General features: G+C 36.5%; 1 protein-coding gene across 1 annotated transcript in view; it reads right to left on the bottom strand.

Annotated features, from left to right (window-relative positions):
* Positions 1-10,311: 10,311 nt before the first annotated feature.
* The window catches only part of PKIA (cAMP-dependent protein kinase inhibitor alpha), a 45,832-nt gene continuing 36,638 nt past the window's right edge, over positions 10,312-19,505 (bottom strand). The window contains exon 3 of the mRNA XM_057384339.1: positions 10,312-15,090. Coding sequence (XP_057240322.1) covers positions 15,011-15,090 — 80 coding nt within the window. The 3' untranslated portion in view covers positions 10,312-15,010. The remainder of the gene's footprint in view (positions 15,091-19,505) is intronic.

Here is a 19,505-nt window from a genome sequence, read left to right as displayed (position 1 = left end):
GAAAAGTAACCATCCTGCCCTTTTCTTAAAAATACTGCTGCAAACCAGTACTGAACCAGAAGTGTGATGTTCATCAAGTTTCTGGAACCTCTGTGCATACAGGCTGCCTGTTTGTTAGCTTTATTCTCTGTTTTGTCAGTGTTTGATTTTCAAAATGTCCTMTGTCATCTCTTCTAAAGCATTCAAATCATGAAGTATTCCTTTAATAGATCTCACATGTATTTACTGTAATTAAGTGTAACTTGGAAGTATATGATGTTGGCAGAGTTATCTTCTTCTACATATTTTGAGTGAACTAAAAACATGGAACAGTTATCAGACATTGTATCTTAGAAAAGATCAGGTCTGTAGGGTCTCACAAGCATGGGATGAACCCTCCTAGAATATAGCACTGAAAATCTAAATTTTTGTAGGATGCAGGCTTGTGCCCTTTGGCCCTTGGTCCCACAGGGAAGTAAAACTTCTGTGTGTACCTGCTCACTGTTCTCACGTACTGTAATGGTTTGCATTAGAAGGAGATCACATCCGCTGTCCTAGTAAGCCCCTGTTTTGGGCAATGAGAAAGTTAAGAGTACTGATGATATCACCTGACCTCATCAAATATAAGTTCCAAAAGTTCCAAAAAAGCACCATGTTTCTGGTAAAAAGGATTTAGCATGTGAGAACTTCCTCTTTAACCTTCCCAGTAAAAAGAAGGKGAGGGTGATGTAAAAAGGTGCTTTTACTTGAGTTCATGGGTATGTCAGTCAGGGTGAGGTTGTCCTAAGCATAAAACTTGGAGACAGTAGGTGTCTATTGCTGATGCATACCATTATATTAAATTAATTAGATGCCATGTATTAAATATATGCATGCAATGATATTATTTTTTACTGTTATATGGATTTCACCACAGTCCCATTTAGGTGACTATTCTGTGAGAAAATTTTGCGCAATCAAGCTAYGATGAAAGAAAAATTAACTCAGTCTTATATAATAAAAACCATAGAAACAATAATAAAAAATAATAGTAACACCCYGTCATGACTTCTTAAATATCAAGTAATTACGAGAGGAATGAAAACAATCAAGATTCTGTTTGACGAATGGGGGTTTTGTTTGTGYTTTAAATTTATTGTTTGGTCTTCTGAACTTTCAGAACAATATGCTATTCTCAGATGCTGCCATTCAGCTCTGATGCTGTAAGTAGTAACAATATTTGTGGTCCTATGTTAAAACCTAGAAGTGAGCTCTGAAACACCTTCACTGGATTCTGTTAAAGATCATTTTCTAGGATAGAGACATTTTGCATTAAAAGGAAGCCCAGTACACTGTTGGACACCTCCTCCCCATCTCCACCGATGGACCTGTAGTGGCAATTTTGCAACAAACACCCCAAGAATAAATGTATCTATGCACAGATTTAGATCCTGATAAAATATTACATGCTGATTTACAGCATGGGCTTGATGCAGAAATTACAAGGTACAGTCACTTCCTGCCCTCAAAGCCAATAAATGAATGYAATATTCATTTCAACACCATTACTGTACATTTACATCATAGGACCTGGATTTGCCTCAGCAGTCTCACATCTACTCAGGAACAATGGATTTTAGAGTGATGGAGTCAAGGGAAAATGCCCACTTGTAATTTTCTTTTTTCAGATGACCACTTAATTTCARTGTCTCACTTCATCAATTTCCCCAGTCATACTTACAAATCTATGGTACACTTTTCTGTCACCTATTTTTATACATRTAAGACAAATCTTTCTGTTAAACACAGCTGTATAAGTTATATATTTTTCTACTAGTTTTTAATGCATTTTCTTAGTGAAGAATAGGATTCTATTTTTAAAAGTGATGTCAAAATATTTGTTTGAATACTATAAAAGCAACTGCCAGGTCAGAAGAGGACTAACCCCAAAGATTTTGTAGATTTTATTTTTCTTCTTCTGTCCCCAGATTGTATACTTTCAGTCCTACATCTCTCTTGATTTTTTACGAACTATCAAGATCATACATGAAAAAGGCAGGTTGTCTTATAAAGGTAAAAGCCCTGGGATGGGGAAGCAATGAATAACTGACAGCTTCAAAAGTAGCTGCTTGTCTCTAATCTCTCCAAAAATTAGCCTGGAATATTAAAGCCAGAAGGAAATCTGCTCCTGGATGCCAATGCTTGGTTAAATAGTTATAATTTAAGGAGGTTTTCTTGATTCTTGTTGGATGGAAAAAGTTGGTTGTATCTAAACTTCAGATCAGTTGTGCTTTKTGATCTCTCCCGTGAGAAGAGTTAATGTTGGACTGCGTTCATGAGTAGGATGCAACCATTGCCATTTTTTGTCCTTTGAGGGTGCCTAGACTGACTCTGGGTTATGGGCACAGAAATGGGATCTGCAGAAGCCATGAGCCTGTACATAAGCCWGTAAAGAACAAGGTGGTGTCTAAGACCTGCTTGTCAAGGATGTAAATCTCCTCCTTTGAGCTTGGGATGCCTTTSTCTTCTTTGGCGTGACTGCACTTATTATGTATGTAAATTCCTTTGAGTAGTTCCTTTTGAAGATGAGATTATCAATCCTAGTCTTTTTCCTTAAAGAAAATAATCAGTGTTGTTTTGGACCCATTGTGAGGTTATCTAATAGTTATGGAATTCACCTGAGAGAAGGCAAGTAAAGCCTTTAATTTCTTTTTATACAGTGGGGAAATGATTTTAAAGGAAGACTTGAGAATCTGCACCAGAATACTTTCTTGTCTAGAAGGTAGATGGTGGAGATTCAAAACCTCAGACAAAGCATGGAAATTATGTTAAACCTTTGATGTCACAGATCAAAGCTTTATTCTTCAAACTGTTGTGGAAACAGGCACTGTTGCTACATACTTTGACAAAGTGGTGTCCAGGGAAGAATGACTGCTAGATTAACACAGTGTACTCTCATGATCATCTGGCCTTTGTTTGGTTGCATGTATGCATGAGGTACTTTCTTTAAAGAGCAAAATGCCCTGAAGTTTCTGTGGCTTTCAACAGGAAGGAGGAAGAGATCTCACATTCARCCACAAAGGACATGACATCTGGACCTTGAGCTATGTTTAGAACTCTTAGGTTTTGACTTTAAAGGATCATTGGTAAAAGCGATGAATAGCTGTCTAAAAGAGAAGGAACTTGACTTACTGGAAGAATTAAGGGTTTAGGAAGCCGTTCTGAGTCTTGTAGTCAGTGGCTGTGACATTCAGAGCAACTAAATGAGCTTAGTCAAAAACAATCCTTGTGGAGAATGCTTCCCTCCAATGTTTATTTCAGCTCTCTAGCAAGGATGAGTGAGCATATTGGTTTACGGCTAAAAGATGGTAACTGAAAGGAAGGGCTAACCTTTCCTACGTGTGAGGCTTCAAGATTATGTGCGGCACCTTCACTACATGTATAGCATGTTTTTTCTTTCTTATGATACAGACTGGCAGACTGGTTCACAGAAATGACAAATTTCAAAGCCCAAGCTGTCAAACTGCACCATGAAAGCTTTTAAGATAAAATTGCTTCCTTGTCCAGTAATGTCTGCAAAAACCTTGGTGTACTTTCTTTACTGGAATATAAATGCTGACGCGCCATTACAACGACATTTGAACAAAGACAAAAATAATTTCCTCTGACCTGGACTTGTTAGGTATTATAATGCTCAAGAAAAATATGTTCTGCTTTTCCTATTGCTGATACAAAAAAAAAAAAAAAACCAAAACACAAAAACAACTGAATTGCCAGGTGATAATGGTTGGTGAGTTGAGCAATTCTTCTGCTTGGGAAATTGTTTTGTTCTTCTCTTTATAGTTCACAGCGATAAGCACTATACACCTATAATATCCCGGAATATCTGTATGATTATATCTGYATAAATGTAGCTGGTATATCTCCATATGGCTATATCTAATCCATATGATTAGATGGAGGTATAGATACAAATAAAGTTATATCGGTCTAGATATAAAGATTTTTTATTGATGAACTTCATGATTCAAGAAACAAGTAGGAAGAAAGGGAGCCTTTCACTGCTCTGAACTCATTCACATACTAAGTGGGCAAAAARCTATTACTCACGGCTGAGTCATGGAATAGATTGATTTTCTTAGTCACTGTGACCCCATATTATGAAAAAAAGCCTCATTAGGACCCTTCCAAAACCCTTCCTAAGTGTTCCTTGTGCTGTAGGCAAAAGAGAGCAGAATTACCTCAAAGCTGCTAGCTACAGAGTGCACATGCTTTTCTGCAACTGCATATTTCCTTTGTAAAAATGWTCAAAAAGCCTTTCTATTTTATCCAAACAAGCCAAACGGACTAATTTTTAAAGCAGTAAAAGTAGATGTCTAGGGCTTAGACAAGCAATATCTTCAGAAAATGGAGAAAGAAATGTCAGTATTTGGTACAGAAATAAGTAAAAAAAGAAATCAATTTACTAATATTAGCCACTTAATGTGGTTCATAAAACATAATGATGAGTTTATTGAAACTGTTATGTAGTGAAACTGTCTSAAGTACCTGTTCCACTTGTGATATCAGCCTTTGCTATCTMATTTCATCAGTAAAGGCAAAATTTRCAGAAAATGAAGGTGAGAAGGCAAGTTTGTGAGTCCTGATTCTTCATCATATAGGTATAGAGAAATATTCATGCTAGACACTGAAGGGAGTTGTCTGTGTAACTAAACCAGGAAGTCCCACTAAACACTTTTTGTAGGGTGCAGTTCAAAGAACCGAAACTCGATTGTGTTTCTTAATCATCCCCTGGAGAAGCTTCTCTCTCTCTTGACTCTATTTCAGTCCAAACCAGTACAATTGGTTAGATGAAGGATAGGAATTATCGGGTTTGAACTCGGGCAATTAATTTAGTGAAACCTCAAGGCAATACCCCATTAATTCTCCTTGTGATTGAAACTCGAACACCAAAAATTTATCAGGTGAATCTGCTTCTGGTAGTCTGAGTGTATCTCCATATGAGTTTTATACTACTCCAATTCTGTTATATTCAGTGAAGAAAGTTTTATGACATTTCTCTATAACCAGTATAAATCAGATCCACTTTTTTTTTWWAAAAAAAAAAAAAGTTATTTTTGCAGAATATACTGAGCAGTCTAGTAATTATTGGTGTATATGTAGTTACTTGCTTTTTTTCCTAGTTTGAAATTAACTGCTCAGGTCTTTACATTCAGTATTAATGTAAAAATATTCAGAAAGCTGGAATATGTACTGAATAGCTTCATGTCCAAAAGAAATAAAAACAGCAGAGAAAAAAAAAAATCTGTTTTATTAAGGAGAATAAAAGCAATAAGTTCTAAATATTTTCTGGTCTCACAACACATGAACAGCAGTCACTGAAGTACTTTAGAGAAAAAGTATAATGCTTCAGAGAACAGCCTCTAAATATTTAATGGAAGAGAGTAAGGAAGYACCATAAAGAGGCGGTGAGATCTTGGGAAGATGTTGACTTGCCTTGCATGTACCTACATGAAAGCAGGTCTCCTGAGGTCAAACAGTGATAAAAATACTATCTAGTTAGTGGATCTGTGGRCAAGTTTTGCAAAGCTCCTGCAATTAGGGCTAAGGTTTGATAAACTACCATGACAGAATAAATCAGGTACTTTATCTTTTAACAACAGTGTCTTCAGGACAGCGCAGTACAAGGTGCTGACATTTACATTAACACCACAGATTTCATGCCCAAAATTTGGTAGAATGGTGTTTAGTAAAGAATGTGGATTTTTGTCTAATATTAAATATGTGAACTTGTTTTTCTTTGACAAAGAAGAATCACAGAATCACAGAATCAGCTGAGTTGGAAGGCACCCTGAAGGATCATCAAGTCCTGTTCCTGGCCCTACACAGTGCCATCCCCAAGGGTCACGTGCCCAAATAGCTTTCATCAGAGATATCTATCACTTTCAGCTTTGAAAGACCAGGAGGTTTTAGGGGATGTGTTCCCAAACAAAATAAACTGAATTCACAATTGAAGTGGTTCACAAGTGGCTACGTTCATTCAGGTTGCCGTTAACTCCCTTGGAGAAAGCTGTGCATGGGGTAGAACTGTGTCTGCAATAGTGAAACAGCAATTTCTGTACAAGTGTAATAGTTTTGCTACATACTGAAGAAATTCATTACTATGAGGGTGACAAGGCACTGGAACAGGTTGTCCAAAGTAGTTGTGGATGCTCCACCATGGGAGTATCCAAGGATGGGGCTCTGAGCAACCCGGTCTAGTGGAAAGTGTCCATGCCCCTGGCAGGTGGATGGAACCGGATGATCTTTAAGGCTCCTTCCAACTCAAACCATTCTATGATTCTGTTTGGAAGTACCATTGCAAAACAAGTTACCATTCCTGTYATAATTTGTGTCAAATATTCTGTAGAGTATGTATTTGTGAAAGCATAGATAGGATACTTTAAATGAAATTAAATTTCTCTGTGGTTTTGTCTTACGCAGACCTGTCTCATAATCCTAAATGATTGGTCACAAGACTTGTTGGAGAAGGATCACATYACAGATAGTGAAAAGAGAAAATATTTGTTGATATAAAACTTAACCCACTGCAGCACTAAGTCACCTTGGAGACATCAGGAAAGAAGGCAGAAAATAGGTTGCTCATCAGAGATCTTTTGCTTTTTTCTTTGAAACATCTTAGGCTACTTATGGTAATAACTACCAAATCTCCTCGTTATCTGTCTTTTTAACACCTAGTTAAAACCTAGTTTAACACCTAATTGTCCCGGTGGTAACAGCACTGGGAAAGAGAGCTATCATAAACACCCTGTAATGTTTTAGAATTTCCCTTCCTCTCAATTTGCTTTGATGACATTACAGAAGGTTTTTTTTGTTTACTTGTTTGGATCCTTTTTTGTGTTTTGTTCTGATTTTTTTGGGGGGAGGGGGGGGGGGAGGGCGGGGCTAGAATTCCAGTAAGCAAAACTTCCCACAAATACCAGACAAGTATTCTTTGGTTTTACTATGGTGATTATTTTAATTTAAAGCCTATTTAATATACTCAGATTATTAACTTCCTGACAGTAAAGGTCACCAGGAAGATACTGCTTTGTCTGTACTGCCAGACTRGTGAACATAGGCTGGGATTCTGTGGGCTGCCCTCGGAGCCATCAGTTTGCATCAAGACCAGCCAATAATGCATTTCTGATTTCAGTTAATCTACTGCAACCAGTTGCAAGACCTATTTTAACACCCCCGGTTTATTTCCAGTAGTTATGAAAATGTTATTTATGAGGTATGGATGCAATATCTGGGGAAGTTCCGAAAAGTAATGTTTTTTAAGAGATTAAGTAGAAAAGCCAAGTCCATAATTCAATCATATAAAAGATGCATTTACAATGTTTCGCTCTCATGATTTTCAAAGGCTTTTCCCAACCCTTTAATCATCCCAGATCCATCGTGGCTGTTTGTTTCTAGAAGTAGGCTTAATTTAGAATCCTTCTACTTAAAAATACACCCCACTGAAACCAGGAGGTGTCCGTGTGCCATTTATCAGGTACTTTCCGGGGTGCTTGCCTTTTTTATTTTTGGAAGGGAGAGCTCCAGAACAATGCCATAACAGTAGCAGTTTCTACAGAGTCATTATTAGTATTATTACTATTATACACTGTTTGTGTTTGAACTTCCAAACAAATGAAGATATTGTGTTTGTGTCCAGACGGTTCTTAATTCTTTCCACAGATGAAAGAATTATAGATGAAAAAGACCTGTTGAGTCATCCATCTTCTTCCCTTCTGGCATGGCCCGTTCTCTGAAATATACTGTATAATGTATTGAGTGAGGATATCAGTCTGTTGCTAGGGAAATGATGACTATAATCAGATGTTACACAGTCTACATTTTGACTGCATTGCAGGATTGAAGATGAAGCTGTGAAAACAAAGATTTTTACTGAAACACTTAAGCTGTGCCTTACTTGTACCTGCGTATAATTTCCAAGAAGAAGAGGAGTATATATTTCAAAAAGCCAAATATCTCACAGTATTTTTATGTTGTGCATTCCCACTTAGTCTGTGATGTTTGGTTAGAAAGTACTGTAATTTCAGTACAAATACAGGYATAAAATATGTACAGATCCACAGGACMCTACAAATAACTACAAGACATCCTATTACACTTCAGCCTAAAGCAGAGCCATTTTTATTATCACAGGGATAGTAACAAGTATACATCAGAGTGAATAGTAAATATATTTCCATTTGAACATCAGATAGGAAGAAAGAATTAATTGATAAAATATGCCTGATGATAGATGGCTCGCTTGTACTCCACAGGGTACTGGAGTAAAGGTTGTACTCCACTCTTGAAAATCCTGTTCCAACCAAACTAAAATGTGTGCTCCAACAGTCACAAGCATTACCTGTAGATGCTGTGTCTGAGGGATGTGACAGTGACATGTTTTTCTTAACTGCACAGTTAGAGTGACTTTTTCTACTTTTTACTGTATCTTCTAACCAATGTATTTTGAAAATGTGCACACCACCCCCTTGTTGAAAAGAAATCATTAGCCTGAAAATGACTTCCAAATACAGCGGCATGTTGTATAGGTTATGGTAAAACTTCTTTAAAAGCTTTTTAAGTTTGCCAGATCTAATTTAGATTTAGCCACATTTCYGTGAGGTTTTCAGGCTACCTGTGTAACACTGCAAATTTACGCGGAGTGTTGGTCTTTTATATTCATCTGTAACTATAATACCATTCCACCAAAAACCTAGCATGGGCTCTTCCAGGAGCAGTTATTGGATTCCCAGACGTGACAGCTCTACCAGCCCATTTTAAAGCAGATCCTGACCCCAAGGACTCATATATGTCCTGTTTGATTGATAGAGAGACATATTAAAGCAGCAGACAGGTATCATTAGAGTACATGTGTGCTCTGGCATCAATAGCCAGCTACTCAACTGAAAAGAATGTGGAGAACAGAACACATTTTAGAGACAAGTGAGTTGAACTAGTAGCAAAACCAGTGAAATTTCACTGAAACTTAGTAACAAAAGATTCCCACRTCAAACATATGGCTAATACAGACTGGCTAGATACTTGCCATTCGAGATCCCAAATAACAACAGAATTTATTACGAAAAGGGCACAGTTTTGCTGACGCGCATGCTGTAATTCTGAATTTCTTTGCACAATCAAGTGTCATCCTTTTTTTTTTGTTGAAAAAAAGGACATGCAAATAAAAATGAGTAATGAAATGGATCTGTCAGCATGCTATGTGGTTATAAATACCATGTTTTCTTCTCTGCTGCCTTGGAAGCCTCTATTTCTGGCTTCATATTATAAACTGTTTTGTGTATCTGCAATACTCATGTTTGATGAACACAATGAAACATAATGTACATGTTAATGCAACAAACCAGATGCAGAATAGATCAACTCACCTGCTAACAAATTAATTATTTGGGCTGCGCTAGTACTGACTGAGAGATAGCTTTAATGCTCTAATACTGGTTTGCAGAGATGCTCAAGGTTTGATCTCTGAACAAGGATCTCTCATCCCTCTTGTAGATGATACACCACTATTTCCTATAAATTACGGCCAAGCCACCTTTTTAAAGATTTCATCCTTTATCCTTTTGTATGTAAAAACCTGATTAATTTTTCAGGATCAAAAGGTGTATTTAATGAAACTAGATCCAAAGCATTAACTGATTAATCATTGATAAAACAGGTGGATAATTTAGAAAATAAAAAAACACTTATAATCTGTCTTTGCTATTTCAAGAAGCTGGTGCGGATTTTTTATGAATATTTTTGTCTCAGACATTTTGAGAGCACTCAAGATCATCACCCTCAGTCAAACTTTCATAAGGCTACAAACTACCACACTACACTCATYGCTCAGCACCACAGAATTTCTTAACAGCAAATAGGATTGGAAGKGTATGTTGATGGCTAATTTGCTAAATGCTTACCTTAAGAACTCAAGCAAGTCATCACTAGTTCTGGTCTTTTCATAAACATTTGRTTTCAGGGTCCTGAAGCATGTGTTGCCTGAAAATACCAAGAGATCATTTGTACAAGCACATCATGTGTTGACAGGTCTGTCCTGTCCTCCAYTCTAAAACATCAGCAGTTCCAAAGCCGTAGTGTAAAAATCAATGTAAAAGGATAGAACATGAAGTCCTGCTACTTTCAGAGGACAKGGATGCTTTTCATAAGCATGAGTGAATATTTTTGTTTAGCTTTACTCTCTGCTTTTAAGATTAGTTTGTATTTCATAGCTCACTATTAGACAGTGAGTTAAGACTCTATAGTTAACTATGTAACTATTAGATAGTTAACTATGTAACTATTAGATAATGTGTTGCCAACAATAGGAATCGATTCAGTACCTTGTTTCCTGATTTGTCCAGACCATTGTTTGACCATCATTTTCTCTCAGATAGATAGTGGCACTATGTTACAGAAAATAGTAGAAATGTAACAAACATCCACATTGATAATTTCTGTTTGTAATCTCTTGCAGGAAAAAGTAARTTCAGCCTGAAGCAGTAAAGAAGAGTGAGAATGTTCCTGCTATTACCTTTATTTCTRTAATTTTCTCACCTATTAAGTATTTCTGCTTTTTCAGAGCATCTTGTGTTCTTGTTAGAGAACAAGAGATATCTTTGATTTCCTTAGAATCTGGTGATAATATGATTGGTCTCAAGGGTACGTGCCACAGATTTATGAATGCTTCTGTTGTACAGTACTACWGAGAACCTAAAGTCGGTTCTGAAATAAAAATATTACCTAAAGTTGAACAACTTGTGTTCTTTTTAGCTATTACCAACACACCCTAACTGTTCACCATATGATGGAGGAAGCTATTTTGTGCCCTGTGCCCACCTGCCTAATTATCAAGAAAATATATGCTCCTTATATTGCTGGACTATCTTCTCAAATTCACACTTCCTTCCTGGCTCTATTGATCTTTCATGTCAAGAACCTTAAAACAGATCCCACTTTGTGCACTGATCAGAAAGATTAAGTGAAACAATCGTTCCACTGTAAGACTTTAGTCAGTCAGTATACAGTAATACAGCACTCCATATATTTCCAGGATATTATTTTACATCAGGGAAGGGAAACACAGGACAGAAAATAAACCAGCCAGAAAGAGATGCAGAGCAAAACAAAGTAACAAGTCAGCAAAAATACAGCAGTTCAGCATAGGAATACTGCTGAGATAAGGCAAATTTTATCAAAGCTGGGGTAACTATACTGGGCTCACTGAACAGCAGCTCTCAATCTTTCCTCTGAACAAAATTCAGTGATGTTTCTGAAACATAAAATACAAACATAAGRAACACCTGTAATTCTCCAATTTAGCTGAGAAAGGCATTCACACTGTAGAAATTCCATCTTAACCACTTTGGTAGTTGCTCCTTCTGGGCAYCAGAAAATTAATTATCCATTTGCACTGCTGCGAGGACACACCTTTTCCCATTTCAAAATTGTGGAAAAAAAATGCAACAGAAATTACACAGATGGGGAGCAAGTATTTTGTCACATTTTGTCACATTCAGTAATTGTGTTATGGAAGATCATGGTGAACTTTTAGCTCTAAAATGAGAGTTTGATGAAGTAACAAAAGTGTGTGCTTGCTGCTGCATTTTATATGGGCTTGTTGAAACACATGGCCAATATTAATGGAAATAAGCGGATGAAAGAAATCTGAGTGTCTCTGTGCAATTCTAGTTCCAAAAGTTCTGTGTATTTCAAGTCGTCAGGGAACCTGAACCCTGCAAGTGCAATGCTTGTGGATATAGTCATAGACTTAGCTATGGAAATAAGAACATGAATACAAAGGCTTTTTAAGAGATGGTCCTTCCAAGTGAAGAAAGCACTGAAAACATCCATGTAAAGAGACACTAAAAAAACCCCTCAAAAATGAAACAACAAGCCCACCACCATCCCAACAAAACCAAACCTTTTAAGGATAAGGAGAATTCTATTATACTGATATTTGACACCTGACTTTGTTGTGTTTATATAGCTTTTTGGGAAGATCTTTCTAAGATAATCAGGGATTAAACCAACATTTAACTATCATGAAAACAATAAAATATAAAGAAGACACTGAAACAGGAAACAGAAACCAGAGTGTCAAGTTAACTGAAAAAGATAACTAAGAAAAGAAAAAATAACCCAATCAAATTCTGGTTCTGCCATCGGTGTCCCTGTTATATGACACAATTACACAGAAGTAAAGGTGTGAATATATTTAAAGTAGTTCTTCTGTAATTGCTTTGGTAACAATAATACTCAAGATACTGTGACTTGGTACAGACTAACCACATATTTACATTAAGTGAGGCCTGCTTATAGATGCTACAGAAATATCCAAAATTAAGACAGCAAGTGCAGTTCAAGTGATAAAACAAGCACTCATACACTTTTGGGGAAGGAGGAACATAAATAGCCTTTTACTCCACTAAAATTAAAAACGCTGTTTTCCACCACACAGAGATGTGTTTCCAACACCAGCAAAAGCCTACATAATTTGTTTAAAAACATGAGAAAAAAAAGAGGAGAAATAGAAGAAACAGGTACAAAATAGAGAGGAAAGACTGAAATTAATTTTATTTAACAACACAAAAGAATTAAGAAGAAAATTATACTGAAATAAAGAAAAGCACTGAAGGAAAATAAGGAAAACCATCACTTTAATATACTATAAATACTTATTTCACTATTGCCTTTTTCTGCAACATTTTATTGATGATGTTTCATGGATCATCAATAAAGTAGCGCTATAAAACAAAAACTCTAGAATCTTATTTCCTTCTGGCATTTGTGCTAGATTGACAATTACTAGTCCATGACAAAGGGGCAACCAGTTCAGCTTGAAKACCTGATGCAAGAGCAAAAGGGGGAGACACAATTAAAAAAAACAATAATAATGTTTTAAGTTTGAAAGGGACACCAAGTGAAACAAATGAATAAAAATTAGTTTAAGGGTAACAGTAYTTTCAAAGCAAATGGACTACTTCTCTTACCAAGAAGACAGGGCATTTGACAGCTAGTAAGACAGCAAGGCATTCAGCTTCCAAACACTAAAAGGTGAGAGTTAATATTACACTCATGAGCCACAAGCATACGGCTGGCTTGTTTTTTATTAACACTAATAAATGATCTCATAATACTGTTCAGAAGTGGTTTTTTTCCTCCACATATCTCACAAAAGATTTTCAGGTGACAAGTAATATGATACATATGGTAGAAACAAACAGCTGTGGCCACAAAGATGTTTTGTTAACTGATGATTAATATATTCAGGAAGCAATCACACTATCCATTAGTAAAAGTTTACAAACATTAAAAAGTGCATAACATTTGAAACCAACAACACAAAAATATATATAATATATATATATACTATATATAAAGTGACATCACCTCCTATTAATAAAAGAAAACAAATCTTCTGACCTTGTGATTGGTGCTTGTGTGATTGCCATGGTTTACTATCAGTCACTCTCTTCACTCACCTTAGTCACACAGAGGTGTGGCTGCCCCATTTTGCAGCATTCAGCCTCATGTATGGCCTTGTCTATTGGGGCAGTATGAGGGGAAAAAAAAATCAGTCAGCAATAGCTACTGCAGAACAGGTTATAAATTTGTAGATATTTTAAGTGATRTCCTGGATGGACAAACTATCCTGGTATTTTGATGAAGGCCCAGTTTGGACTGTCATTTTGGAAGATGAAATGGGAAAAAAATCTAGTCCTTGGGTGCTAGATGCCAAGACTCTCACTTCCCTTTCCAACTTGAAGCCAAAAGGCTGCTGAAGCAGATTCCAGCACTTGGCTGTTCTGGTACATCAGTAGCAGACTACTGGCTGTGTGAACTCAACAGCCTGATCAAGTGAGACAAAGGCAAGGAATAGTAAAAAACAAACCCCTTGCTGGATCCAGCCCAGGATYCACTCACTGGACTTCCCTGCATTCTAAAACTCATTTCAGAATACATGATTGGCAATAACCTATGCCAGTTATTTTCCCATGTGTAAACAAGGCCTGTCTTTTACAATGTGAATCACAAAAACCTCTAGCACCATGGAATTAGTTTGAATTTTAACCCATATGAGGTTATAAATGTATTCTTAAAACTACCATAACAATAAAATACTTGGAATAACATTTTAAAAAAATAGCTCAGAGAAGGATTAAGAAATTGGGAATAAAATTAGAAAAATGGGGAAGAATAACATAAAAGATTCAATTTGAGTCTCTGATATGCAACTAACTACAGGCGAGTGGCAAAACTGTACCAAGGACACAACACACGCTCAAGTATTCACATTAACAAATTGTTTTGAAGGCTCATCTAGTGACAAATTCGAGTGTTGCTCAGTCATTTATGTTTAGGCATAATCAATTTAGCGGTTGACGTTTGGATCTATCATGTGCACATCACCACCTTATGCGAAAAACAAGCCCTTTCAAAACGTGTGGTAGAAAAATTCACAGTAACAGAAATATTCTTCATAAGCAGTTGAGAAGGGGCAGTGTGGAGCATCTAAGTTGTACAATACAAAAACCATTGTAAATAACAGAGCTGTAAAACAGATGCGAAGTTCTAAAAACAGTGCTTTCTTTACAGTTCTTATAATGGGCAAACACTTTGGCCAGAGAATTTTAAACTCTGAGGATCACATAAGCCTTTGCTTAAGATACACAATTAGATCCTCTGACRTTTCAAAGGCCATTTGCTACAAGATTTACCTGTTCTACTTCCTAAAAGTGTTCCCATCGAGTAGTCATTATGAAGGGATCCATCTGATGACACTATCCCAAAAAATCAATACATGTTCAACCATTGCTAATGACAGAGGTAGAGAAAATTCTGTCTTCTGTCACAGCTTGTACCCCGATTTYTAGCATTGTGTGGAGTGGGTTCCAGCAGTGAAGACACATGCACTTTCTTTTCTACCAGCTTTCTCATGGAAACAAATTCGTTCCAGCACACTCTTGTAGCCTGAAAACATCCAGCAGCTGCTCCACTCGGTCAAAGTCAGATGTCAGCTTTCTTGCTTTGCTGCCTCCCCTTGGGCCTCCCCGGTTTGCTCGCTTGGATTTCGTTGTGCATCTCCTTCTCCTTCTATAACACAGAAAAAAAAGAATGAGTAATCCACCCTAAAATAAGAAATCTTGCTACCAGAACCCTGATTGTTCATCCAGCAGTTTCAAAAACAAAGTAAAAAGAAATTGAAACTGAAATATGAAGCTCTTTACGGCTAAGATAGCTATATTTTCTTTTTGAAAGTGCCTCTTGAGAAGGAAATTCCTAGCTGCAATCACCAGTATGACTTCAGGTAAGGACAAAAAGTAGCTAAAAATTAGTGAATTTAACAAAAACAGTAGGCTATTTTTAAAAGTTTATTCACCATGGTACTATAGCAGTGTAAGAGAAAAAAACTTCATTGCACCAATCTGAATAGTTTGCTATAGACAATAAAAGCAGTAGTTTGTTAAAGCTGCATTAGTTCTGTGCATCCATTTTCTCCACCATACCCACAATGTTCAGTCCAGCTGTCTCACTGCAAACCACAGAATGACCTGTGAGGAACAGAACACATCCTACCAGGGGCACAGTGAGCAAACAACTCACAGTGTGTTCAAWGAAAGATAAGATAAGCATTGGCAAATGCTTTTAGCATCTATATGCAAAATATTGTATTTTACCTAACAATTAAAGACCTCACAGGTTCAGGCAACAGGAAGGTAAGTGCAAATGAGACACCAATCCCAGAACAGTGGACTGATCAGCTATAGGTACATAACAAGGAATAACACTGACAGACAGACATTGTCTCTTGCATGTTGCAAGAATTCTGAGTAATTAGTACTGAACTGGCTTGAAACAGTAGTTAAGAAAATTCCATGGCTAGTTTGTAAGGAGGTTTCAATAGAGGAAGCAGTGCCTCTTAATTTTAATCTATAGATTTTTAGAATAAAGGCAGGGTTCTCAATGTGGATATTTATTGTTTCCTCATTTCAGATYACATGGTAAATCTGCAGATTTATTTCTSTTTATAGAAATAAGCACCATAAACACCTTCTCTTTTCTGTGTAGAAGAAAGGGAGCACAGGAAGCAGAAAAAAAGTCCTTTGCCTTGCAAAGAACATTGCAAACAGCTTAGGCATGATAGCTGTGTCTACATGACAACTTGTGCATGCACCGAGTATTTAGGCAGGAAAATGCCTCAAGGGATACTGTCAATTACCACATTCAACCTGATGACAAGTTGCACGGAAAGTTGATTAACCTAYTAAACAGTGAGGGTTTTGTTTGTTCATTATGGTTTGAGCAATAAATATACAATTKTTTTGCAAGGCACTTTCTCAGAAAACTATTCCTCAGTTTTATCTCTCAAATTAGGAAGGATTCCATCAGGACAGATCTACATGTGATTATTTACTACAGGACAGAAATCCCTTTTGCCCTACTTGTCCAAACACTTTCTTACAAAACCTCATTTGTTCTGATACTGCAAAAGACCCGATGAGTGTAATCTCAGGTTTTTGTTCTTTTTTTTGCATGCTTCACCCTCCATTTATTCTGACTACTATTATGTGGGCAACCCAAACTTTCCCGGTAGTAATTTTATTAAAAAAAAAATAAAAAAGAAAAAAAAAACAAATACAAAACTGAAGAGTAAAAAACACTCTTGCAGGTATTTGTCCTTAAGAGAAAAATCACTCCTGGACAAAAAMCCCAAACATTTCACTACCTTAGTGTTGAACACAGAGCACAGAGATTCAGGGAAAGCACTAATATTAATATACCACTTACTAAAAGATTCTTCTCAACTCGCTGTAAAAACTCACTAATTTAAATCCATTTAATCTATAATACACTACCTTTGTACCACGGAATTTCTTTCTGCTGGCAGAACTCTCCTACTAAAGGCTTTAAAATATGTTTACAGAAATAAATTTTCTTCTAAGTTCTGAGAATCCCTAAATTGCTAAGCACAGTTATTCAAAACCTGATGGCTAGAAACTCTTTAAGAGCAAGACTACAATTCTTACACAGCATTCTGAAACCAGCAGGCAGTGTTAAAAAAATAAACAAAATCAAATAATACAATACTCTAAGCCACCATACAGTTGTGTGAATTGGTCAGCTGGCTACAGTTACTAGTCTGCTAATGTGCAGCTTTTAACTTATTTTTCTTCCCGGAACATTTATGCTCACCAGAGTCTATCTATAGTGTCTATCACTATTCCCCATGCTTACACTCAAAACATTTCTACCATGGTCTAAAATAATTTACTTTCAATCACTAATTTATACAGCCAGTTCTTCAATCCAGTTCTGTATGACTTCAACACCCTATTACCCCCACTATTTGTAGATACTAAGACCACTACAACTTTTACAAGAAAATGTCCTTTCACTTCTGTGTTCTATAGCACCTAGAAAACCATAGTTTTAGAGATTAGATCTGCAGAAAGTTGTTCTTGTTCTTCATTGTACTTTTTCCTCACTACTTCCTTTAGCTACAACCACTTTAGCAAGATGATCAAGTTTGTTGGATTACTCTGGTTACCCTAAGASTGTTGAGCAGGAGAGCTACCCGCTGATTTCTCTACAAAAAATCCTTCTTTTGCTTCTGCCTTATGATTTCGTTTCAAGTTTTCTATCTATCAGATGTACACAGTGCTGCTTCTACTTAATTTAGATAWAATGTGTTGACACAGAGTCCTTGGAATCTGTATTTTGGGGTTTGGTAAATACATCCATTCCATAGATAATAACAGGCTGTTAGCTTGTTATGGACAAAGAAAACTGGGACAGCTGTTTTGAAGGGAGAGTATCATACAGTAATTACATGTATTACACATAATTATGCAGTAAACTCCTGATTTCTGTCATTGGCTCATTGATGAGGGGATTAACCAACACTCACTTCAGGTATCAACACTTGTGTAACAGAAAAATACACTTTGAACAAGCTTAGTGCTGTTAAAAGCTATTCTAGTTTTTTACAGGAAACGTATCTGCAGGCTTTTCAAAGTAAATGTACTAAATATGCTTGGGTAGTTAAATTTCCGTATATTTTATAACCACCTTTTTTTTCTTTAACATCTGCATTATCCTACTGTGCCATTACTCCACGCAGTTGAAAGCAAACACATTTGCAGTTTTGCAAGAAAATGCATGCAGCTGTAATAGGAATAAAAGAAAAGGAAAGAATCAAAACTTGATGGCTATATTTATATAATTAGGTTGTAGTTAGCATAAATTGTTTGACATGCACCTTGAAAGAAATAAGATATAACCCCCAAACATGTGTTTTCTTCTTAATCCTGTCAGGTGTGATGCATATATGCATCCCACAAGCACTAATATATTCTGAACTGGGATTTGACATGCAAAATATTTTTCAGCCTACCTTAGTTTGGAAAGACATGACGTGATAATGCACTAATACTCATATGAATKCTAGGTAAGACAATGCCTTTTCCTGTGTTCTTGATTTGGAGGCTTTTACTTGGCCCCTAGTTGTACTGATAATACATAATTTAAATGTATTTTCATGATACTTAATGGAAATTGCATAACCACCTGAAGMAGTATGCAGGCATTTGTGTTTCTACTATCTTCAGTCATTTTATGAGCAGCTCTGTATACTTTTCTGCATTGATTAAGTTACCCTGGCAGCAAAAGGGATCATCCAGAAGGACTAAAGTAACTCCTGAATTATGTATTAAAAATTAGCCTAACAGTTATTAAAACCATTCTCATCAGTACACAATTAACTGCATGTACAAAATGCATATCAACATATGTTGTGGGCACAGAATCAGATTGTCTTCATAGCTCACAAAGAACACAGTTTTAGCTTATAACCACTCCACAGTTTAACTTAAAAATAGGGATTGTTTTTATCTTCTAAATGGACAAGTTCGGAGACAATTTTGATAAGTGTAAATCTGAGATTGAAGAAAATTAAAGCACGAAGGAATGCTGGCCTTATGACTTTCAAATGGCACCTACTTTCTATTTTTCCAACATTTTACACTTATCCCCACTAAAATAAACAGAAACACCTACACACACACTTAGAAAGAATTTCTTTTTAGATAGAAATAAACTAAAGGCCRTGTCCAGCTAGAACTGCATGCAGTTAGAACCTATAGGTCCTAAACTGGCAGCTGCAGAAGGAATTACTTYGGATGTACATCAGTCCAGAAGTGAAAAACAGAACCCCTCCTTCAAAACAGCACTACAACCACCTCAGCAGCATGCTGCCACATCTGCCTGTCCTGTGAAGAAACTGCCTCTCAGAACTCGTCTTTATCTCTGAGAAAAGCATGTGCACTAACAGGGCAGCTGCTTATCAACCGTTTCTTCTTTGCTGCATCTGTTTCCTTCTACCATTATTAAAATAAGCAAAACCACCTCTTCCCTAACGTGATATGGGAACGTGATATGATAACATTTCCCTAAAGTGAAAAGGGCTAATATCTGTAAGATCCAGTCATTAACTGCCATTCATGTAACGT

Source organism: Malurus melanocephalus, unplaced genomic scaffold, assembly GCF_030028575.1.
Source record: "Malurus melanocephalus ecotype Western Australia unplaced genomic scaffold, MMel_1.1 scaffold_701, whole genome shotgun sequence".
Taxonomy (NCBI): Eukaryota; Metazoa; Chordata; class Aves; order Passeriformes; family Maluridae; genus Malurus; species Malurus melanocephalus.
This window is presented reverse-complemented; position numbering and strand designations above follow the sequence as displayed.